At 55.0% G+C, this 24,623-nt stretch overlaps 1 protein-coding gene across 1 annotated transcript in view; it reads left to right on the top strand.

Moving 5' to 3' along the window:
• The window catches only part of JPH3 (junctophilin 3), a 47,803-nt gene that overhangs the window by 20,416 nt on the left and 2,764 nt on the right, over window positions 1-24,623 (top strand). Inside the window, 3 exon segments of the mRNA XM_064386277.1 lie at window positions 9,614-9,738; window positions 15,017-15,727; window positions 15,730-15,920. Of these exon segments, the coding sequence (XP_064242347.1) occupies window positions 9,614-9,738; window positions 15,017-15,727; window positions 15,730-15,920 (1,027 nt within the window).

The following is a 24,623-nucleotide window of genomic DNA, read 5'->3' as shown; positions in this document are numbered from 1 at the left end:
GATTTGCAGCCTTAAGCCCTTTTGTGGCCGTGCCAAAAGTCAGGAGCAGCCTCCGGGCTTGCACAGGGCCAGCTCGGTGTGTCCCCAGCAGCCACCCCGCCACGGGGTGCAGCCTGCAGGGCAGGGCCAGGCTGGACAATGAAGTGCCTTTTGTAGGGATGAAGATTTGCGAGGTAATCCAGCTGGAAAAACCTCAGCAGGTCATTTGTACTCCTGGCGGAGCGGCTCTGTGGGGTTTTGGTTTTCCCATCCCTCACCACCACCTCTGATCCCAGCTCGGCCCTTCCCTCTGCACCGAGATAAACACGAGCCAGAACATCCCGTACCCACGGCCCGGGTGTGAGACAAACATTCCCAAAGCCATTCCCAGCTTTGCTGGGCTCTGCTGACGCCGCACAGACATTCCCAGCCCCTCGGATTCTCGCTGTCCCTGAAGTTTCTGTCTCTGTCCCCTCCAGGAGAGATCTCCCAAACCCGGAGCTCTGAGCGGTGCTGGTCCCGCAGCCTGGCACGGCTGGGAGGGACGGCTGAGCCAGAGAATGGGGCAGGAAAGAGGATTTGGGATGCAGGAGAGGCATTTGGGATGCTGGAGGGCATTTGGGATGCAGGAGAGGCATTTGGGATGCAGGAGGGGCATTTGGGATGCAGAAGGGGCATTTGGGATACAGCAGGAGTATTTGGGATGCAGAAGGGGCATTTGGGATGTAGGAGGGACGGCTGAGCCAGAGAATGGAGCAGGAAAGGGATTTGGGATGCAGGAGGGGCATTTGGGATACAGGAGGGGCATTTGGGATGCAGGAGGGCCATTTGGGATACAGGAGGAGCATTTGGGATGCAGGAGGGGCATTTGGGATGCAGGAGGGACGGCTCAGCCAGAGAACGGAGCAGGAAGGGGATTTGGGATGCGGGAAGGGAGCCGGGATGGGGAGCAGTGCCAGCAGTGGTCACCTGTGCAGGGCCAGCAGATGGAGGGGACAGGGAGGGTGGCACGGGCTGGCAGCGAGGCGGGGAGCACGGGAGGTGATTCAGGGCTGGCAGGCAGCGCTTCCATGGGCAGGGGCTGCCCCCAGCGCCGGGCAGGAGGCGAGGGCGGCGCGGGGAAAGGAGAAGCTGCCTGCTGCTCTTCCTCCTCCTCTTCCTCCTCCTCATCGCTGGCATCGCACCGCAGCCCATCGCAGTGCGGATCATCCGAATTAATTGAATCCAGCCCCTCCCGGAGGGAGCGGGACCATTGCAGCCCCCGGAGATCCCCCAGGAACCTCCTGCCCGCCCGGCACAAAGTGATGGAGCCTCTTCCTGCTGCGTCGGGTGGGGCAGCCTTCATCACACGGGGAGGGAAAGCAAAGCACACCAAAACCACGACACAAACCCAAAATACACCAAAAACACAACACAAACTGCTTTTCCTTTCTGCTGCTTTACCTTTTCCTTTCTGCTGCTTTTTCTTTTCCTTTCTGCTGCTTTTTCTTTTCCTTTCTGCTGCTTTTCCTGCTCAACGAAACAGCAGCGCTGTTTTTCTCTGGGATTTAGGGCAGGGAAGGAGAGATTCTCCCCCTGGCAGCTGCTGCCCTCTCCATCCTCATCCTCACCCTCCCAGGGGTGGGGAGGTGCTGGGATACCCAGTTTCCCAGCCGGGCCCAGGGCTGGGAGGGGAGATGCTGGCAGCCCCTCCTGCTGTGTCCCAGGGATGCTGCATCTCAAAATTTGAGGTGGAGAAGGACCAAGGGGAAGGGCTGGGGTCTCTCTGCTGCTTTCCCAGCTCGTGAGAGAGGTCTCCGTGCTTTTTTCTTCTCCCAACTCCCATTTTGGGTTTCCTGGTTGTTCCCACCCTTTTCCCTTCAGCAACATCCCCAACACCCCATCCTTGTCCCTCCCCACACCCTTTCCTCCCCAGGGAGAGGCAAAATTAATATTAGGAGCACAAGCAAGAGGAAAACACAGAGCTGAGCCAAATTATTGAGTATTTTCCTTGCTGGTTTTCCTTGCCCTGAGTTTGGGATGCTGGGGGCAGCACAGGGAATGGGCTGGGGTATTCCTGGCTCTCCTCTCTCTTATTCAGGTTTGAAAGGCCCCAAGCAATGAGGTTGCTGTCACCTCCTCCCCACAGGACAAATGACAAGCTGCCCTGGCTTCTAATCCAGGAAATTAAAGGATTTGACTGTAGACCCTGCTAAGCAAATTTCCCCCCTGAAAATCCCACGGGGATTTAACCCATGGATCCGACTGATTATCCCTTTAGAGTTGTGACTGAGAAAGTCCCAATTCCTCTGGTGGCATCTATTTCTCAATTTTGGCCCCTCTCCACCCCCTTTTTCCATGGTGGGCAGCTTCCCTTTGCTGCAGCCCTCAAAGCCACCCTTTCCCAAGGCCAGTCCCGGTGTTTTCACCCACCTGCCTCCTGCAGAGCTCCACCCCAAGTGACAGATGGGCAGGGATGAGGCTCCCTCTCCAGATGTTGATTTTCTGGCCAGCTGTAGATAACACCCAGGGCAGCATCTCCCTGCAAAGCCCATCAGCTCTGTCCTTGCTGGGGGCACAAAGTTCAAAGGAAGGGAAATGCAGGAATTTGCCTGGCCCTGTTTATTCCATGTGCTCCTTGGCCAGGGAGATGCTGGGAGCATCCTGGTGCCAGTTGTGCCTCTGGGTACCAGCTCCACCTGGCCCAGCCTTTTAAAGTCGACGGATTTGGATTTTCTTGGCACTTTTTGTTTAGTAAAAACAGAGATAAAATACAGAAATCCTTTTTGGGATGGTGGGAATGAGGTGAGCTGGAGACAGTCCTGGCATTTGATGCTCTCATCTTTCTCCACCGGGAATGGCCCAGCTCAGGGGTGTGGTTTGAGCTGTTTCTCCCAGAATTTTGGGGACATGGCCCATCCCTGTCCCCCCAGCCACTGAGACTTTGCATCTTTCCACGTTGTGAATTCAGTTCTCCGTCAGAACTCCTTTTGGCCACTCCAAGACAAGGCACAGGACACAAGGACAGCCTGGAATATTTTTTTTCCCTTATTCAGATTAAAACATGAAATTTCAGTACAAAATGGCAAAAGATCCCTCAGTGAATTTGCTCCCCATTTGTAACTCCAAAAATATAAAGGTGGGGAAGGCTCTGGCAGTGAGCTAAACAGGACCTGGCTCCAGCCCTGGCCCCAGGAATTTGGGAGATCTGGATCATTCCGTGTCCCAGCTGCCTTGGGAATGATTCCCCCCTAATGTGACATTTCCTACTGTAAAAAACTACAGGAAAACTTGGATTTGGCCTCCTGACCACAACATTTTCTGTGTTTCTCTCTACTTTGCTTTCTTGGGCAGCAAGAAACACATTGAGGGGATTTTTTTTGCCCAGGATTAAAAGGTTTGAGTGTTTATTTTCCCTTAATTCTCTTGAGATGTGACTTCCAGAGCCATTTTTTCAGAGCGTGCCATCACCATTCCACCCATCCCAGCCATGCCACCCTTCCCTGCTGCTGCTGGGAGCGTTCCTGCTCCTCCTCAGAGCCCAGGGGTGATCCATCCCTGCTCCCAAGCCCGGATCTCCATCTGGAGCTGCCAAGGCTGCCTCTCTTTGCTATGCACAGCACCTGCTCCGTGTCTGGCTGCAAAGAGCCCCAGCAGACGTTCGGGCTGCATTACGTCATGTCAGAGGTCACATTAAGCAGCTTTTTTTTTCCCCCTTAATTAAGAATTCCAGCCATGATGGGGCGGGGGGGAAACAGAGGGGGAAGCAGACGGAGGGAGCAGGCTGGGAAAAATGCCTGCGCTGAGCAGGTAAATGGGAATTTCTCCACAGCCAGCTAATTGGTGTGTCTAATATTGCACCCCCTGAGGACCAGCGCGGTGCTGCTGCCTGCACAAATCACTCCCGGAGAGCCTGGTGCAATAACAGGGAAACCGGGAGAGCTGCCGGGAGAGCCAGGCTGGAATTAGGAGAGGGTTTGATCGGGGTAATAAACGGCAGATAGGGAAAATAACAAACAGGTTGTTAATTGCTGCCATCTCCCCGTTCCCTCGGGGCTGTGTCTAGACAGAGCCTGGCTCCGGGCTGCGCTCGTCCCGACCCTCCGGAGGGGGATGGATGCGGGATGCGGTGCCCGGAGAAGCCCCTGGCATGGGAAAGGGAGGCAGGATGGGCACTGCAGCTGTGCCCTAAATCAGAGAGGCTCCCGCAGAGGTGGAAACCAGACAGTCTGCAGTGGTTATTAATAATTCAGTCCCAATTTGTCCCATCTAGGAGAGCACGGAGCCCAGCCAAGCCTCCCCTCCTGGCTGCCCGGAGCAGGCAGAGCCTCCCGGGGCTGTTGAAGCGATCGATGCCAGGCTTTGGGAGCTGGGCTCGCCTGTGCTGCCCCATCCCCGAGCGATCCCAGATCCTCGGCAGAGCATCAGCAGCGTCCCCAGGGCTCGGGCTGGTGACCGGCATCCATCCCCCGGGGATGGGGCTTTGTGTTCCTCGCTGGATGCAGTCAGGGCTGGATCCTGCTGTGCCACAGGGACTGGAAAACAACCCCCGTGGGGCCCACACAGCCGAGGGATTCCCGCTGGGGAGGCTGCACTGAAAATCTCCTTTTCCTCACCTCATCCAGCCATCCCTTCCCAGCTTCACGCCAGCCTGGGTTTTGCAGAAAATCTGCTTTTTCTCCTTCATCCAGCCATCCCTTCCCAGGACAAGGTGCATCCCAAGGCTTTCCTGACCCCGGGGTTTGGATGAGCGAGTCTCAAACGCCCTGCAAATGCTCTCTCTGAATTTTTCCTGAAGTATTTCCTTGCAGCTGGCGTGTGTTTTAATTGAATTTTGCCGTTTGAAAAATACATGAAGCTCTGTAATGGAGGGAGAGAAAACATTCCCTCCTATAGGAAGATAAAGATGCATTTAAAGAGGAAAAAAACCAGCCCCAAAGCTGCCTGATGAAGTATTGACCTGGAGACAAAGTGGATCAGATGGAGCCAACCTGGCCCCTTAGGAGAATTTGAGGCTGTTCATTAGGGATGAGCTCACTGCCAGCTTAACTCCATCCTCACCACTCCCAGAGAAGCCTGTGGGAAATGTGCCAATTTCCAGGTTTTCCATGAAAATAGGGACCACGGGGTCCTTTCGTGGGCTGGAAAGGGTTTGGGACTTGTTGCAGCCTGGTGGTGCTGCTGTTGGAGTTGGGATAATGGGAGAGCTGTGGGTGTGGGGGGGAGGATCTCCAGGAATCTCCCTCCCTGCACAAGATCCCAGCAATAAAGCAGGAATTTCTTACTTCCCTCAGCCAGGCTTTGGGGTCAGGGAAGCGAGAAGTTTCCTTGGAAAAGAACAGCCAAAGCTGCCATGTGAATTTTGGGAAACAGACCCTCTTTCCCAGAAATCTGACCCATAGGATGCCTTTTAACATTCCCAATAATGTGGATTTCTCTCTGTGTTCAGCACAGAGCTCCCTTTGACCCCAAGCATGAGTTTGCTCAGTGTCTGCTGCCTGGTTTTTATTGGAATGTATTTTCCGTACAAAAACGCTGGAAAAATAGGAATAAAAGGGGCAAATCCCTCTCCTGGCTGGATTCAAACAGCGAATGGAGAAGGAGTCACCAGTGATCCAGGTTTTTTGTGGCTTCAGGTGCCATCCTGGCAATTCCAGGTGTCACATTCACAGCTCTGAAACCTTTCTGGGCTTCTGTAAACTCGCTCTAATTTCCAGACTAATTTTAAAGCACTTTGTCCCACTTGTTCTCCTGCCAAAGCATTCCTGGAACCAAAACACCTCTCAAGCCTCACCTGGTTTGAATTTTGCTTCCTTCCTTCCTGAATCCCTGAGGGTTTTGCTGGGAGTTCACCCCTTTTTGGCTAAACCACCCCCAGCAGTGGCTTTGCAGCAGAACCCTTGGATCCACTCCTTGCTCACTCCAAGCCAGCCTGGAATTCCTAAAAAGCCAAGTTCTTCCTTGCAAATCAGTTGATTCCAGCTTCTTATAGATTAGCTGGAGCTGATAAAGTTGGCATTAGGAAGCAGGCCCAGGTATTATCCCTTGGCCTCTCAGCTCTGGCCAAATCACAGGAGATCTGCAAAGATTTCCGGGAAGCTGGTTGGTTGGGATTTTTCCCTGCCTCCTGCCAGCTCCCCTTGCCAGTTTGACCACTTGCCCGCTCATCCTCTGAGAAGAGTGAGTCAGCTTGGCAAAAAATTAATAAATAAAATATTCCAGGCCAGCCCCAGCAGGGACTCCCCGCCCTCAGACCCAAAACGGGGTCTCAAAAGCCACAAGCCATCCTGGTCTTCCCTCCCTCTGGCTCTTCCCAATCCCAATCTTTGCCTGAGCACCGTCCCCACCTCAGCTTAGATGGTGAAGTGCACTAAAATCCTGGAAGCATGGAATGGTTTGGTTGGAAGGAGTTTAAAGCCCATCCCATTGCCCCCTGCCATGGGCAGGGACACCTTCCACTATCCCAGGCTCCTGGACTCATCCCAGCTGGAGGAGGAGGCTGGGGATGCTCAGAGGTGGGAGGAATTAAACAGCTCCTCTTGCATCACTCTTCCCTCCAGCCCCTCATGAGCCCACAGGAACAGGATGATCTTTAAGGTCCCTTCCAACCCAAACCACCCCATAATTCTGTTTTATGGGGAAGGCCCCAGCCTTATTTTCACCGTGGTCTCCAGTTTGGCGTCTTTATCCCAGAAAAAATTTATGGCAGTGCTTAAGAAAGGACGAGCAGAGCGATGAGATCAGGCCCTGTCCATGTGGCAGGGAGGAAAAAACCCCACTTTTCCAGGGAAATAAACTCCAGGCAATTAAGTGGGAATTAAGATTTAGCACACGCCACGAGCAGCAGGCGTGGAGAAAGGAGACAGCTGGTAAATTTAGGATGTGACAAAGTCATGCGAGCACTAACTGGATTACTGGCATTTATTTGGGAATACTTATGGATTCTATTATGCAACGTATGGATCTCCATAATTCTGCTTTTCACTCCTGCCAGCGTCTCAGGGAGCTTTACAAACAATTAATCGGTGACGCTCTGGGGAATCCAGTGTGTCCCGTCTGCTCTGGGGAATCCAGTGTGTCCCCTGTCCTCCAGGGAATCCAGTGTGTCCCCTCTGCTCTGGGGAATCCAGTGTGTCCCCTGTCCTCCAGGGAATCCAGTGTGTCTCCTCTGCTCTGGGGAATCCAGTGTGTCCCCTGTCCTCCAGGGAATCCAGTGTGTCCCCTCAGCTCCAGGGAATCCAGTGTGTCCCCTCTGCTCTGGGGAATCCAGTGTGTCCCATGTCCTCCAGGGAATCCAGTGTGTCCCATGTCCTCCAGGGAATCCAGTGTGTCCCCTCAGCTCCAGGGAATCCAGTGTGTCCCCTCTGCTCTGGGGAATCCAGTGTGTCCCCTGTCCTCCAGGGAATCCAGTGTGTCCCATGTCCTCCAGGGAATCCAGTGCATTTCATCCCTCCCAAGTATATTTGCATCATCCCTTCATTGATGGAATTGATTTTTAACCTTTTCTGAGCCAAAGCCCCAAATTTTTATTTTCTTAATTCTCTGCACTTCCTGGGCTGATCCTGGGAGTCCGTGGGGATGAGCAGATCCAGAAGTCTTTGGAGTGAGTTTTCCAGGCGTGGAAATGCATCCATCCCCCAGGGCTGGTGATTTCAATCCATTTAGGTTGGGTATCAGCAGGAATTTCTTCCTGGAAGGGGTGGCAAAGCACTGGAACTGCCCAGGGAGGGTTGGAATGCCCACCCCTGGAGGTGTCCCAGGAATTCCTGGAGGTGGCACTCAGTGCTCTGGGCTGGGGACAAGGTGGGGATGGGGCACAGGCTGGATTTGGTGATCCTGGAGCTCTTCTCCACCCTCAATGACCCCGTGATTCCATCCAGGGGGGCTGAAAGGAGCAGAGTCTGGGCCATGCCAGGAGCCCAGCCCGGGGTGGTGGCTCTGTGTGGGCTCCTCCAGTGACAAACTCTGATAGTTTAATGCACAGGTTTGATGCCCCAGTGTTGCCCACAGAGCATGCTGGTGCCAAAAATGTGGCTGGAAAGAGACGTGGAGAGGGACAGTGACAGGGCATGGAGGGACAGGAAAAGGGAGAATGGCTTGAAGCTGAAAAAGGGTGGATCTAGATGGGATATTGGGGAGAAATTCCCAATATCTGTGAGGATGGTGAGGCGCCGGCACAGGTGCCCAGAGAAGCTGTGGCTGCCCCTGGATCCCTGAAGTGTCCAAGGACAGGCTGGAATTACCTGGACTAGTGGAAGCTGTCCCTGCCCATGTCAGGGGTTGGAATGAGATGGATTTTAAAGTATTTTCCAACCCAAACCATTCCATGATTCCATGAAAAATGGGAGCACCTCCTGTCCCAGCAGTTTGCTGCAGATCCTCCTTGGGGCATCCCTGCTCCTCCTAAAAGAGCAGGGCTGGGATACCCGACAGGGAATGGGCTGTGACACCTTTGTCCCCTCCTCTGACCCCACCTGAGTGCTGGGCTGGGAGAGCCCTGGACTCCAGCTGGGTAAAAACCCATTTAAACCAAATTTTTGGGTGAACAATCACAGAGAACCCTCAGGACCTGCAGCAGCATCACCACAGCTTCTCCACCACCCCCAATAACTCTGGAAAACAGCTCGGATTTGCTTCCAGGGCTACTCCAAAGCAGCCAGTGGCTGGGAATAAATAATTTATTAGAGCAAAGAGACCTGAGAAGTGTCAGGAGCAAACACAGGTGACAGCACAGCCACACTCACACCCTGTTCCCCAGCCCTGGTGATGCTTCCAACCAAAGCAGGCACATTCCTGGCCCTGTTTTCCATTTTTAGGAGCCTGTCAGAAATGGCACTCCCTCTCCACGCAGATGTCGAGAAATTAGAGGGAATTCAGAGAGAAGCAGAAAAAAAATGATTAAAGGAGATGGAGGGCCTGATTTTGGAGGGAAAAGAAATCAGCGGAGTTATTTATAACCCTGCCTGCACCAGGGTGGGTGCAGGAATTTTTGAAAGTGCCTGGATAGCTCGGATAAGGGGAAAAGGGGGAAAAGCAACCTCCGGAGGATGCTCTCAGAGAAGCTGTAAATCCTGAGTGATGGGATGAAATGCCATCCAAAAAAAGCCTTTGGGGAATCATCAGCGAGTGCAGGGGACAGTTGTTGATCCAGAGGGAAAAGTGCCCTGATCAAAATGTGTGAAGGGATGGTGGAGGCGGCTCCAGAGCCGAACCCACCGCTCCTACCTCTGCTCCCAGTATTTATTTACATCCAGCATTTTACGCAAAACGTGGGGGTGGGCGTGGAAATGTTCTTTTTTTTTTTTTTTAATCCCCCCCCAAAAAACGGGTTTGGTTAAAAAAACAACCAAACCAGCTTTAAATTCAACCCTGGAGGCTCGTGGGAGATGCACGGAGAGGCTGCTGGGATGGGGTGGGAAATGGGATAGAGGGACCCTGGGGGAATAAATCTGAATTTCCTGGGTGATTTCCAGGCTGAGGAGCAGCTCGTGAAGGTGTTGGAAAATCCCCCATTCCCCAGCCAGCCCCAAGCTCTGCTGGCAGCTCCTCCCTCACAGCCAAAGGGTTTTGGAGGAACCTGTAGGGGGAAATGTGGGGTTTCCCGTGGCAGGGAGGAGCTGCCTAACGGGGTGCTGCTGTCTCTGTTGCCTTGCAGGACCTCTCACTCCAGGGCCAAGGCGGAGGCGGCCGTGACGGCGGCGCAGAAAGCGCAGGAGGAAGCGCGGATCGCCAGGATCACTGCCAAAGAGTTCTCACCCTCCTTCCAGCACAGGGAGAACGGTCAGTCCCTGCCAGGCCCTGCCCTCACACGCCCCAAACCCCCCAGACTGCCCTGGCTGGAGGCTCAGCCTGTGCCCGCAGCTCCCCATCCCCACCGGAGCTCCTGGAGGGGGAAAGCTCCATGGAACACCAGGTTTTGGGAGATTTAGGGCAGGGCTGTCAATATCCAGCACTTCCACCTTGTTCAGTGCTGTTTTCCCAGTGTTTTCTCTTTCTCCCCAAGTTTTTAGTTCAAACTTGGTTGCAAAGAAAGAGCCCAAAAGGGGCTCTGGATGCAAAACAGATGATCCCAGAGGTCACCAATGACTTTACACCCATGGCTTGTGCAGTTCCTGATTGCTCTGGAAAGTTTGGACCCAGTGGGACCTGACCCTTCCCTCAGCCATGCAAATCAGTCACTGGGAAAATCCACATTTGATATTCCTTCCTTCCTTCCTTCCTTCCTTCCTTCCTTCCTTCCTTCCTTCCTTCCTTCCTTCCTTCCTTCCTTCCTTCCTTCCTTCCTTCCTTCCTTCCTTCCTTCCTTCCTTCCTTCCTTCCTTCCTTCCTTCCTTCCTTCCTTCCTTCCTTCCTTCCTTCCTTCCTTCCTTCCTTCCTTCCTTCCTTCCTTCCTTCCTTCCTTCCTTCCTTCCTTCCTTCCTTCCTTCCTTCCTTCCTTCCTTCCTTCCTTCCTTCCTTCCTTCCTTCCTTCCTTCCTTCCTTCCTTCCTTCCTTCCTTCCTTCCTTCCTTCCTTCCTTCCTTCCTTCCTCCCTTCCTTCCCTTCCTTCCCTTCCTTCCCTTCCTTCCCTTCCTTCCCTTCCTTCCCTTCCTTCCCTTCCTTCCCTTCCTTCCCTTCCTTCCCTTCCTTCCCTCCCTCCCTTCATTTTCACCATTCCTTGTTGATTTATTCACATTTTTGCTCACCAAAGGCTCGGGGAGGACAGAGCCCAAGCCGAGCCGGGGTCTGCAGCCGACTGGCAGCGGGACGCTCCAGTCCCCCCAGCAATAATTAACATCATAATTAAAGTGTGGCTGTGTTTATAGAGAAGTTTTCCAGCCCCGAGCCCTCCTCGGGAGGCGGCTGTCACGGTTCTCCCCCTCCCAGCTCAGCGAGGATTACTCACTGGCTTTAATTGCTCCAGCGGCTGCTGCGGTGACTCAGGGCTGCTCCCGAGCTCGGGGACAAGGGACCATCGGCTCTGCTGGCCCAGCCCGGCCCGGTGCTCGCCTCACCGCGCTGCGGGGGCGGCCGGGGGCATCCCATGGCTCAGCTTTGGGGGCTGCAGCAGCCTGAGGCGGGCACATCCCCAGGCAGGGCCGTTCCGAGCATCCCCCGCATCTCCCGGCTGCGGGAGGAGGCTCAGCCCGCTCCACAGCCGCCCATCCCTCCTCCTGCCCAGCCCCATCTGTACTCGGCAGATCTGAGCTTTCTCGCAGGGCTGCGTGCTCCCAGGGGCTTCTCCAGCCCTGAGATGTTCCTCATCTCCATTTCCTCCTGCCAGGAGACTTTGCTGGTTTAAATCACCTCTTGGAAAGATATTTTTAGGTAATACATTTTTTACTAGCTCCTGGACGGGGCCGTGGCGCTTCACTCGTGCTGGGGTTTGTGCGGTTGGAGCTCTGTCTGGGGGGTTGTGCGAGAGGTGAGGGGAGGGAAGGAAGGCGGTTCCACTTAGAGCGCATTAAAAAACAAACACAGCATCCCAGATGTGCCGGGAGAGCTGGCAGCGCCCGGGCAGGTGGCGGGTGTGAGTGGCTGTGTCACCCACAGAGCCGCCACCTCGGGCTGGGCACAGCCGGGACGGGATGGGGGAGCTGCCACCACACTGCGGGCATTGCAGGGGCTCTGCGTGCCCACCCTGCACAGGACCGTGGGTGCTGGGTGTGCCCCCATTATTCAAAATTTTGAGTGCTGGATGTGCCCCTTGCCACAGGATTATGGGTGCTGGATGTGCCCCCGTTATTCAGAATTATGGGTGCTGGATGTGCCCCCCTTCCACAGGATTATGGGTGCTGGATGTGGCCCCCTATCACAGAATTGTGGGTGCTAGATTTGTCACCCTTGTACAGGATTTTGGGAGCTGGATGTGTCCCCCTCATTTAGGGTTGTGAGTGCTGGATTTGTCACCCTTCCACAGGATTTTGGGTGCTCTAAATGCCCTTCCTTGCACGGAATCCTGGGTGCTGGATGTGCTCCTGTTATTCAGAATTGTGGGTGCTGGATGTGCCCTCCTGTCACAGGATCGTGGGTGATGGATGTGCTCCCCTTAAACAGGATTGTGGGTTCTGGATTTGTCTCCCTATCACAGGATTGTGGGTGCTGAATGTGCCCCCGCTATTCAGAATTGTGGGTGCTGGATTTGTCACCCTTGTACAGGATTTTGGGAGCTGGATTTGTCACCCTTGTACAGGATTGTGGGTGCTGGCTGTGCCCCCCATATTCAGAATTGTTGGTTCTGGACATGCCCTCCTCATTCAGGACCCTGGGTGCTGGCTGTGCTCCCCTGCAGGGTGCTGCAGGTCCCCAGTGCCACCCACGGCGTGCTGTGGTGGGTGCTGAGTGCCACCCACCCGCTGGGTGCTGGCTGTGCTCCCTTTCCACGGGATGCTGGGTGCTGGATGTGTTCTTGGCAGGGAGGTGGGTGTAGGTACCACCTACCTGGCACAGCGAGTGCCAGGGGTGCTGGGTGCCCCCTCAGAGGGGTTTGTGGGTGCTGTGGGACACCACAGAGGGGTCTGTGCCCACCTCAGCATCAGCCCTGGGCACCCCTGGGCAGCTGCAGCTCCTGGAAGGTAAAAACAAAACTATCCCTGTTTTGTCTCCTGCAACGCCCTCTCGCCCATGGTTCCCATGCCCATCAGCCATGGGCATCTCCAGCTGCCCACCAACCCCAATTCCTGCACACAGCAGGATCACCCAGGCTTGGGTGGTGCTGCAGAACCGAATCCCCCACAGAGACAGCAGCACACAGAGCCAGAGGCTCCCAAATCCCAAATGTGGCTCCTCAGCTTTGGCTTTGGAGCCTCGGAGGCCGGGCTCGGCTGCCTCCATCCCGCTGGAAATCCACACTCGGTGCTGTGCATCCTCCTTCGCTCTCACAACCCTTCTTCCAGGAACATCACGTGCCCCGGGGCTAATTTTAGCTCCGGATAATTGTTGCACATCCTCGGGTGCCGAAAGGGCCCCGGTGCATCCGCGGAGTTCCTGCGCAAGGAAACGCCTCCATCCCTGCGGGCTGTGGGGCTGGAGGGCAGCAGTGCCCCAGCTGTGCCCCAGCTGTGCCCCAGAACCCCCAACACCCCTGGTTCTGCTCCTGCCAGAGCCCCAGCCCTCGGGGATTAACCCAGGAAAGGCAGAGCCCCCGGCGGTTTGGGGCTGGGGAAGGTTTGGGATGAGGGGGATTTGCTGACATCTCCCTGTTGTGGCTGTGGGGAGCATCTCTGGGGCTTCTTGTCCCCTCTCTGGGGCTCTGGGAACAGCAGCAGTGGGTGTAGCCAGGTTGTGGGGCCAGACATCAGCTCTGGAGGCCTTGGAGCTGGTGGAAAGCTTGCAACTCCCTGGAACTCCAGCAAAATCCCTGAACTGGGCAAGATAAAGCCCAAAAGCCGGGGACACCCCAAACCTTGGATGAGCCTGTTCCCACAGGTGACTTTCCAGCTTTCTCACATTAAATCCTTTATTCCCTCTGTGCCTCAGCTTCCCATTTGGGATCTTGGAAGGTGGCTGGGACAGGAATGACTGGGAAAGAGCCCCCAAAAATCTTGTCTTTTATCCCAGAGACAGATATTCTGCAGGAAAACAGAGAGGTGAGCTCCACCTTTCTCCTTCTCAGCAATTTCACACCACTACCAGGATTTTTCAGGGGCTCTGGATAAACCCCAGGAGATTCAGTCTCCCACATACAAACAGGGAAAAAATGAAGGCTGGACTATGTGAGTATTGTCCCAAAAATCCGAGTCCTTAGGAGACCATTTCCCCTAAATTGCTTGGGTAGATTTCCAAGCAGTTTTTTCACTATTTCCCTCCCTGCCATGGCTCCAGTGGGAATTCCAGCATTCCCTGTGTGTATCCCAGTCCTGGCAGGGGTGAAGACACGTCCCAGCAGCTCCCCAAAAAGATCCAAGAGAGAAAATTGCTCAGCAGAAGTGGAGAGACCCGAGCAGGCGCTCCCGAGCGTTTATTTTTAACGATGGCACGAAAATTGAGCTCTCTCTTTTCAAGACTAGTTTCTTGTCTCACCATAGCAATCACAATTAGATGCATTTCAGGGGCATTAGGCACTTAATATATTTATCAAATTGTTCACCTAATTTAGCATGGCTTTAGCTGGGAATGACTAGAGAAGGGAAAAGGAGAATTAACCACTATTAGCTCGCTTGAAATCGTTTGGTGTTTCATCAGTGATGAACATGTTGGAGGTTTTTGTTCCACGTTCCTCCAGCAGCAGAAGACATTCAGCCCCTCCTGAGGTGCCCATCCCAGCGTGACCCTCTCTGGGAAGTCTCTGAGCTGAAGGAATAAGGAGCCTCCAGTGGGATGAGGAGGATGGGGGTGCTGGCCTCAGGTGGCCCTGAACAACCAGCCCTGTCCTTCCATCCCATCCTGGGGCTGAGCAGGGAAATCTCCATGTCCTGCTGGGCTGTGTGGGGCAGGAAAACTCTCAGATGTGAGGTTTGTGGGGTTTTTCTTGTACACCTGCCGAGATGTGGCCATTTCCCTCCTGTACCCGGCAGAGGAAAACTGAGGTGGTTCCAATGCAGGAGGGGAGTGAGGGCTGTTGGTGTGGAGTGATCCCAGTGGCACCCAGGGTGATCCTGGTGACACCCAGCACACCCAGGGTGGTCCCAGTGGCACCCAGGACAATCCCAGTGTCACCCAGCACACCCAGGGTAGTCCCAGAGTCACCCAGCACACACAAACACAGAGCATAGGGTGTGCCACCAGCCACATCACAGATCTCCCTTCTCATGCTTCCAGACTGGGAACTGATAGGAAATGTGCTCAGATGGATCCCAAAATACCATCAGAACCTCTTCCCAGCAGCTCTGCATCATGGTGCCTTCTCCACACCTCTGGGGTTGGAAAACCATTGCTGTGGTTCTGCAGGGCAGGGCTCAGGGCAGTTTTAGTGCCACACCAGTGACACTGCCGTCCCAATCCCACCCCATTTCTCCCCACCACCCAACCCTCTGCTCCCCATTCCATGCCACGAAAAACCCTCGGGGCATCCACGCACCAGAAATAATCCTGTTGCCTTTCCCTTCTCCCTTCTCTCCTCTCCACGACTGCCCCCGAAGGGCTCGAATGCCAGCGGCCGAAGCGGCAGAACTCGAGCGATGACATCGAGGTCCTGTCCACCGGGACGCCCCTGCAGCAAGAGAGCCCCGAGCTGTACCGCAAAGGGACCACCCCGTCCGACCTGACCCCCGAGGACAGCCCGCTGCAGAGCTTCCCCGCCAGCCCCTGCTCCACGCCGCCCCTCGGCCCCTCCTGCAGGAACAAGAGCGCCCACTTCTCCAGGCAGGTCTCGGTGGACGAAGAGAGGGGCGGCGAGATCCAGATGTTGCTGGAGGGGCGTGGCGGGGATTACCTGCGCCCCAACAGCTGGAGCGAAGAGAAGGTGGGCGGGAGCCGCGCCGGGAGGAGCGGGACGATGCGCAGCGGGCAGCTGGGCTCCACTGCTGGCCCCGAAGACTACAGAGGTCGGAGCGGGGGACACAAACATTCGGCCTCCAACCACAAGCCGAGAGAGAGGTGGACAGATTCCCCAGCCACGGTTTCATGGACTTCCCACCACAGGTCCCACAACCACAGCTCAGGGAGCTCCAAGCTGCTTGAGCTGGACGAGGAGAAGATGAGCAATTACGAGATGGAGATGAAGCCCCTCATGAGGATGGATTCTTATATGCAAGAGATTCACACCCAAAAAAGACACTACAGCAAAGGGGGAGGCTGCAGGAGCGCGGCTGACGAGCACCGCGGGGAAGAGCGGGGCTTCGGGGTTCAGAGACTAACAAAGAGAATTTCAGGCCAGCTTCCTCTGCTGAGCCCACGGTGCAGAAACTGGAAAACCTGAGATTCGGGGACAAAGCTGAACCTCGGCTACTGAGGTGGGACTTAACCTTCTCCCCGCCACAGAAATCTTTACCTGTTGCACTAGAATCTGAAGAGGACAGTGGGGATGCGCTCAAATCCAGTACGGTGAGTGAGGGGACTGGGTCTGCAATTCTGGCCTGAAAGCCTCGGGCTGTTGTGGGGCTGAGTAGAGAGGGATGGGAGGGAAATTTGGAAAATGTGAATTATCGTGGGTTTGTGCCTTGAGTCCTCTCTCCTCCCTTTTTCTACCCTGCTGGACGTTGGTATGGAGTGTTCCCTGCAGACTGTGGTTGGAGCAGCAGGGTTTGCCCTGGAGGACGGAGTTTGGCAGCCCAGCCCCTGGGCCAGCAATAAAAATCCATTATTGCTGGGAATTTGGTGGGAAAGCTGCAGAAGCAGCTTTGGTGATGTCCCTTGGGTTATGGTTATGGCCACAGAGCTTCCTGCTGCTCCAGCTCCTTGTGACACATCCCACCCCGGGCTCCTCATTTTGGGGGAGATAAGGACACTTTGGGCATGAAGTGGCTGCTGGGAAGGTGTTCAGGAGAGAAGATAGAGTGATCTTAAAAGCTGCTGCAGAGTGGAAGGGAATAATCTGTTCTCCACGAACAGAATTAATGGGCTTAAAGTCAAGGAGGGTGAGCCATTAACCATGGCTAATGAGGTGAGGGCTGTAATGAACTGCCTGGAGAGGGGGGGTCTGAGGTTGGACATCACCAGCTCAGACAGGACCTGGACAGAGCTGAACCTCCTCAGGAGAAGGCTGAGCTGAGTGGGTTTTAGGGTTTTTTGCAGTCTTGTTTTTTGAGGATTCCTGGATTTCCCATTAGAAGCTTCCTCACTTGTTGTCCCTGTAGGTTTGGCATTGACATGTTGTCCCTGTAGGTTTGGCATTGACAGGAGAGGTGATAGGGTCTGCTGGGAACCCTGGGGAAGCCACCACTGCCCCAAACTGTCCCTTGTCGAGTCAGTGCCAAACACAGGGCAGGGCTGGTCCCATGAGGACGCCCCAGACCTACCCAGGAGAAATGGAAAGCCTGTCACGCTCAGGAGGTGACATTTCAGCAGGAAGGAGCTAAATCTCCCTGTCAGGGGAGCACAGGATGGTGCCTGGTCACGAAACTGAAATGAATTTGTCAGTCAGGCCGAAAATTCAGGCGAGAGGCATCGAGGTGTGTGAGGTGTGGTGACATTTGCCATGGCTGCAGTGTCCCTGATCCTCCAGCACCTGCCAGCAGAGCCGAGGTGCAGAGAGGAGGGAGCACCTCGGGATGCAGGAAGGATGGATCTGCCTCAGCTTCCCTGCTGGAGCTGTTGGTAAATCCCTCCCCAGAGCAGCCCAGAATGCAGGAAGGATGGTTGTGCCCCAGCTTCCCTGCCGGAGCTGTGGATAAATCCTGCCCACAGCAGTCTGGGATGCAGGAAGGATGGATCTGCCCCAGCTCCCCTGCTGATAAATCCCCCCCAGCAGCCCCAGATCTCTCTGCCTCCCCATCCCCGGGCTCAGGCTCAGCAGCTCCCACCCAGCACCGAGGGGGAGCTGAGAACAGGGGCTCCACAGGACACATCCTGCAGCCCTGGAAAACCAGAGCCATGCAGGCTGTCCTTGCCTGCCTGGGAAGCACTGGAGACATGACAGGCAGCATTAGGAGCCTGACAGGCTCCCAGAGGGGAAGAGCAGCAGCAGTAATTGCACAGACACAGCCCTGGCAGGGCTGTGGGATGCGCAGATGTTCCAGCACCTTTGACAACACAACCTGGGAGACACAGGGCCCCCAGGAGGGATGAAACCACAGTTTCTCCTCGCTGAGAGCCACGTGATTTTGGGGAGATCAGTGGCACAAGCAGCCCTGGGCTGTGTCCCCACCCAGCCCATCAGATGTGCTCCCACCTCAGAGCTGTCACAATAAACCTCTCTCCACATGGCTGGAGGCAAACTGCCACCAACACATTCCTGGCTATTCCCAGCGAGTCCTGACCACTAAGGAAGGGCCCAGCCTGCGTGGAGAAGTGCATGGAAAAGCCATTAGGATGCACATCCTACTTTGGAAGTGCTGGAGCTGTGGAGCAGCATGTTCAGTTTTCTCACATTCATAACCGAGGGTGGAACAGATGGCGAAGGTTTGGGAGGAAGCTAATGTAATACAGAGGAAGAGATAATATGTGGATTTAAATAACCCACAATGCCAGCAACAATTTGTTCTAGCAGGAATTGCATGGTGCTAGCAGGGTTTTGTTCCAGTGCCCTGGCAGAGAGGGGGTGGCTGGACAGGAGCAGGGGAAGGTGTAGGGGAGGAATGGGAGGTGCAGGATCTGTGCTCCAACCTCCTGCCCAAACCTGTGACCTCACCTGCCACCAGAAGCATTTCAGACTTGAGGGAGTGGTGAATCCCTGAGGAGGAGGAGGGGAAGGCTGAGGGGGAAGGATTTATCCCACAGACCCCACATCCATCTCCACGCAGCACAGGACACTCACACACTCCATCCTGCAAACCCCCCTGCATCCTGCTCCTGCTCCACACCCCCCCCCCCCCAGCAAATCAAGGCTCCCCAGCCCCCCCAAAAGCCCAGTTCCCCATGCTGGACTGAAATCCCCCTTCCCTGGGGCCTGGCAGGGCAAGGCAGCTGTGGGCAGGTGTGTGAGAGCCCACAGTGCTCCAGCCTGCTCACTCCTCTGGGTGCCAGCTGTGCCAGCTCCCTCAAAAGGAGGGGCTCGAAGGGCAGCTCCCACCAGCTGGGCTCCCAGAGAAAGGAGCTGCCATGAGCAGGAGGGATGCTCGGAGCTGGGCACGGCTATTTTTGCCCTACCTGAGGTATCCCTGAGCAGAAGTGAGGTCACCCTCACAGCTTAGCTTGTTTTAAAAATAATCTGCCCTAAACCAGCTCTGCACAAGCTATCCATGAGCCCAGGGCTTGGCTCTGTTGCTGGAGAGGCAGCACACCTCTGGCAGTGCTGGAATGGGCTGGGGCTGCAGGTCTCACAAAAACACACCCCAAAAAAATCACCGCTGCTCATTCCTGTCTGTAAAACAAGCTGGGAGCCACGGGGCCTTGAATCCAAGCTTTCCCAAAGCTGCACAGGCAGGGATGTAGACTCCACAGAGGGGTCTGTAGGAGCTGTAGGAACTTTGTTCTCCTCTGTCACTTTTCCCCAGTCCTTTAAAAGAAGCTCCCAGAACCACCCCCCCTTTGCTGGGGTTGCACACCACAAATTGAAAAATCCTCTCATAAAGGTCATTTCTTGAGGCCACAGCTCAGTAACCTCGATGAAATTCAGCACTGCTTGGTGTTGGCTCTCAGGGGATTTGGGGGTTTTGGGGTCACTGAGCCACACAAATGCTTTAAAATGACATTTAAGGACACCTAATCTCTCTGCCTCTGTGGGCACTGACCCCAGCACCCAGAGGACAAACTGAGAGCAATTGTCAGCACTGGAGCAGAGGAAAACGGGAGCCAACGTGCCAGGACCGTGCCAGTGTTGTGGGATTTAGGGATTTATGGGAACGTCCCCATCCTTCCCAGCCTTAAAGGCCCACCAGACACAAAGCCTGGGCCTGGATGCTTCACAGGTTCCTTTGAGAACTAAAACAGGAAAGGAAAAAAGGAATTGAGAGACTGGAAAGGGAAAGGAGCTTTCTAAAACGCCAGTGAGCGTTTTACCCACAAACCACAGCCCGTGGCAGGGCTGGGGAGGAAGGGAAGGGAGCAGATCTGCTTTCCTTCAGGTGCTGCACAACTGCTGCTTCTGGAAGGGAGGAGAAGCTTTGGGCACGGAGCAGCTCAGCGGGAAGGGCCAGGCTCGGGCACAGCCTGATCCATCATCATCATCCCCTGTCCCCGCTCAGTAGTGGCCATCCCCGGCTCCCCCAGAGCCTTCAGGGACTCTGGCTGAGGGCACCGGGGCTGTGAGGGTGCTCCAGGTCTGGCCCCTCACGGTGCCCCTTCCCATGGCACCCCAGGAACACGAGAGCCTTCAGGGACCGCCCGGCTCTGGCTGAGGGCACCGGGCGTGTGAGGGGGCACCGGGGCTGTGAGGGGGCTCCAGGTCCGGCCCCTCACAGTGCCCTGTCCCATGGCACCGCAGGGACATGAGGGCAGCAGCCCAGAGCCTTCAGGGACTCTGGCTGAGGGCACCGGGCCTGTGACGGGCTCTAGACCCAGCCCCTCACGGTGCCCTGTCTCACTGCACTGCAGGAACGCGAGGGCAGCAGCCCAGAGCCTTCAGGGACTCTGGTTAAGGGCACCGGGGCTGTGAGGGGGCACCGGGGCTGTGAGGGGGCTCCAGGCCCGGCCCCTCACGGTGCCCTGTCCCATGGCACCGCAGGGACATGAGGGCAGCAGCCCAAAGCCTTCAGGGACCGCCCTGCTCTTGCTGAGGGCACCGGCGGTGTGAGGGGGCACTGGGGGTGTGAGGGGGCTCCAGGTCTGGCCCCTCATGGTGCCCTGTCCCACGGCACCCCAGGGACGCGAGGGCAGCAGCCCAGAGCCTTCAGGGACTCTGGCTGAGGGCACCGGGGCTGTGAGGGGGCTCTAGACCCAGCCCCTCACGGTGCCCTGTCTCACTGCACCTCAGGAACACGAGGGCAGCAGCCCAGAGCCTTCAGGGCCGCCCTGCTCTGGCTGAGGGCACCGGGGGTGTGAGGGGACACCGGGGCTGTGAGGGGGCTCCAGGCCCGGCCCCTCACGGTGCCCTGTCCCATGGCACCGCAGGGACGCGAGGGCAGCAGTCCAAAGCCATCCCCGGCTCTCCCCCGCAGCATCACACAAAGCAAATCCCGGCCCAAATGCAAAAAATTCCCGGGTAAAGAACAGCAGCAGAGGCTCTGAAGGCATCTCCCGGCTGCGGGATCTCCGAGAGCCGCCCGTGCCCCCGCGGGGGTGGCGGGGAGGGATCCCGGCAGCCTCTCCCTCCCTCCCTCCCCCGGCAGCGAGCGGCAGAGGGGCGGATTTGCCAGCAGCTATTGCAGGCAGGTTTCGCTGTCGCTGGGGAAGGCAGGAGCACGCAGCCAATCTGCAGGGAGCTGCCGAGCTGCCGGAGCCGGGGGTGCGGGCAGGGGACTCGGCTCAGCCTCCCCCGGCACGGGAAAAGGGATGGAGCCCGGCACCGGCACCTCCCCGCTGGATCTCCCCTTGCTGTGGCAATATGACACGAAATGAAGGAATCTCACACGCTGAGATGTCCAAGGCAAAAAAAGACGCGTTTATTTCCTGACTTGGATGTTTATAGAATTCCAAAAGTGACCGTGGATTGGAGGATGAAATTGCTACCTCTCCAACCACACTGGTCAAACCAACAGCCCATCAGTTCTCTTTTCCTCCAGAAAGGAAAGCAAAACAATCATTATTTACATGAAAAGTGCGTGAGAAACTCCATTACAAAAATGTAAACATCAGAAGGCTTACGAGAACTTTAGAGGAACAGGGCGACCCCCTTGCCAGAGCTGCCAGATTATTCCTGAAGGAATTCATCCCAGGTGGAGATGAATTTTCCTTTTTGAGGCACATTTCGCCCTAAAGGTCGTAAAATGAGTTAGAAATAAAACCTGGGTGTTTTCTCCACCCCAACCTGCTTGGGGTGTGAAGCTTCCCTGTGCATGGAGGTGTTCCCATTTGGCTGCTTTGGGATGAAGGTATCTAGGGATTTGTTTGGCATTAATCTTCCTGGGATTAAACTCTGTGATTTATCCCTGTGGCCTTTCAGGTTTTCCCATTTATTCCTTTCCCCACTGGGAGCCATCCCCAGGTGTCCCAACACAATCATCCCTGGGTTTTCCTCATTCCTCTCATCTCAACCAACCAGATTCACCTCAATCCCAGCTGGCAGCTGTGTGCCGAGACAAACAGAAGCCATCACTTCATGGCAATAAGGAGGAAGAGGAGTCCTGTTGCCATCACAGCTCTGGAATGAGGCAGGGCTGAGCATTGCTGCAGGGGTTGTCTCTTCTTAAATAATAATCACTAACTGTTCCTCCTCTAATCCCTTTCGTGTTCAGACAACCTGAGGTAAATAATCTTCAGAGAGAAATGGGATGTTCAACTCGACAGGGTCCTTTTCAAAGCCTTTTCATCTCCAGGGCCTTTGATGTACTTGGGAGCACCTTCCTGGCTCTGCTCCTATCACTGGATATGGGGGTTGAGCCCAATTCCATACCTTACCTTGGAAAATTTGGGGCCAAACACCAGCTTTTGACTGCATTAGAACCAAATTTTGACTGCTGTTTTTAGAATAAAAATCTTAAAATGAGAGCTTCAAACATACCCGAACAAACACTAAGCTCAATCCCAGCACCTGGAAGGTGAGGACTGAACCAGGGGTGACAAATCCTTTAAGAGGCTAAAGGATCTCTAAGAGGAAAACCTCTCAATTTTTTTAGCCTTTTTTTCCCCTAGAAGCAGGTTTTTCCATCCCACCCAACTCACTTTCACTCACACAAGCACTTTTAGCATCTCCTGGGCCCCTTCCTGGAGCCACGGGAGCTGCTGCAATCCGCTGGAGAAAGCCAAGTGGCTCCCTGATGTTTCCTTTGCTAAATGCTCCTTAACCATTTCACAGAGCCTGTTCCTGGCAAGGATGTGACAATTCAGCACAAATGTCACCAAGCTGCTAAGTTTGCAGCCCTTTCTGCAGTGCTGAGGCTGGAAAATGGTGCATATCTATTTTTTTTCTCTTTTTTTTTTTTGCTGATCCAAGTCCTTAGTAATTACACTTAATAGATCCCGGAGGGATTCCTAGGTAACCTGCACTCTGGTTTCCATGGCAGAGAGGCAGAGCTTGTACCCTGTGATAACAGATAATAATGGATTGCTAATGCTTAAATTAATTATGCCACAATTGCATTTGTAAACCAGCTGTCCATCGTATTCCCAGAAAAACTCCGGAGTTGCTACACAACAGTTCCAGGATAAAAACAAACAAGGCAGAGGGGCAGGAATTACTCTACAGCTACAATTACTGTTATTACTCCTGGGCCATAACCATGGCTTATTCCTGTTTTAGTGTTTCCATGGGTTAAGGTCTAAGTTTCTGTTCTTTAAGCTTGGAAACAAAGCTTAAAAATCCTTGAAGATCCAACCTGTTGATAGAGAAGGATCCTTTTGCCCAGCTGATATTGGTGTAGATTCTCATCCTTGGCAGATGTTTTCCTCCTCCTGTGAAGGACTCCAGGGATATTATTGTAAAAAAAATTGAAATTTGGCCCCATCAAACTGTGACAGCAACAGACAAAGCTGCAAATCAGGGGCTGCGTCTCCTCTTTTTAAAGGCTCCCGTTGGAGGTTGGAACACAGTGGGAAGGGTTTAAAAGCCACTGGTTTTAAAGCACTGGTTCTTTGCTGCAGCAAAAGGGAGCTCAGTGCCCTGCAGCCAGGCTGGGCTCAGCAAAGCCTCCCTCCCAAAGCTCAGCTCCAGCACTGATCCATCTCCTGCCCTGGCACGGAGCAGGAATGATGCTCAGCGCTGTCTCATCTCCCAGGCCATCCCTGCCACAGGAGGGGAGAAGGGCAAACCTTCCCCCTGCACAGAGGGGAAGGCAGTGAGACCTCATGAGCCAGAAATCAGGCAGACAGAAGCATTGAGAAGTGCAGCAGGATCCACAATTGGAGCTAAAACAGAAGTTTTGGAGGGGCAACACTGCTTATCCAACAGCAGCTGCCATTCCCACCTAGACAGCAGCACAGGGGAGAGGGGCTTAAAAACAAGGAGCTGTAAAAAGGAGGCAGAATTTGTCAGCTGGATTTGAGTTGGTTGGTTCAAAGAGCTCCCACCCCAGCCTGATCATCCTGTTCCTGGGATGGGAAATGTGGCAGATCCCATGTCTGCAGTGGCAAAGGAAGGATTTTCTCCTGCCCTGCCCTGCCCAGGGCTGCAGGATGCTGGGATTAGGATCCCAGCCTGAACAGAGCCATGTGCACAGGGATCCAATGTGAGCAGGTGTTGGATCCCCCCAGTTTTCCAGCTGAGGGCACAGCTTTGATGCCCTGTGTGTAAATCACAGAACCACGGGATCATTTACCTGGAAAATGCTCTGGAATTGAGTCCCACCATTCCCCCAGCACTGCTCCATGTCCCCAAGTGCCACATCCACACGGCTCCAGGGATGGGGACTCCGCCACTGCCCTGGGTGAAGAATTACTCCCAAATATCCAATCCGAACCTCCCTGGTACAACTCAAGGCTGATTCCTCTTGTCCTGCTGCTGTTTCTTGGGAGAAGTGAAGGCTGAGCTCCCTCCCCAAGGGCTGGACCTCGGCTGCATCCCAAAGTGAGGGAACAGGGAATCGGAGCAGGGGCAGCGCTGGCTGTGCTGTTTTGGCAGGGAATTCCTCCATGGAGCAGCCCAGGGATGGGGCTGAGCCCTCCCTGGCTGCAGGGCCGGGGCAGGAGCTCGTTCTGTGCCTCGGCGGGGCTGTGCCAAGGCAAACAATGACACTGATAATCGCCTGCAATCTGTTATTATATTACCAGCAGCTCAAAAACCCTAAAACCCAATAATCTTCTGAAATGCAGCTAATCCCTCCCAGCGCCAGCAAGGCCGGGCTTGGCACGGCCGGGCTGGGGAAGGGAAGGAGCAGCGAGCAGGGGGTGGTTGCTGCCTTTGGAAGCTTTTCGTGGCACAGGAGGAGAGGTTTGCCGGGAGCAGCCAGCCCTGGATGGGTACCTGGCTGCTCTCCGCAATCCCTGCCTTGGCTTGGCTGCCTTTGACCCTGTTGCTAAGCTACAAATATGCCTTTCCAGCAGGCTCCAGCATCCTCGCTCCCACCCACTCCCAAACGCCAGCTGAATCAGGCTGCTCGGAACAGAAACCATCCC

Source organism: Passer domesticus, chromosome 12, assembly GCF_036417665.1.
Source record: "Passer domesticus isolate bPasDom1 chromosome 12, bPasDom1.hap1, whole genome shotgun sequence".
In the NCBI taxonomy this organism is placed as follows: Eukaryota; Metazoa; Chordata; class Aves; order Passeriformes; family Passeridae; genus Passer; species Passer domesticus.
Note: the sequence above shows the minus strand (reverse complement) of the source record. Positions and strands in the feature narration are given on the sequence as shown.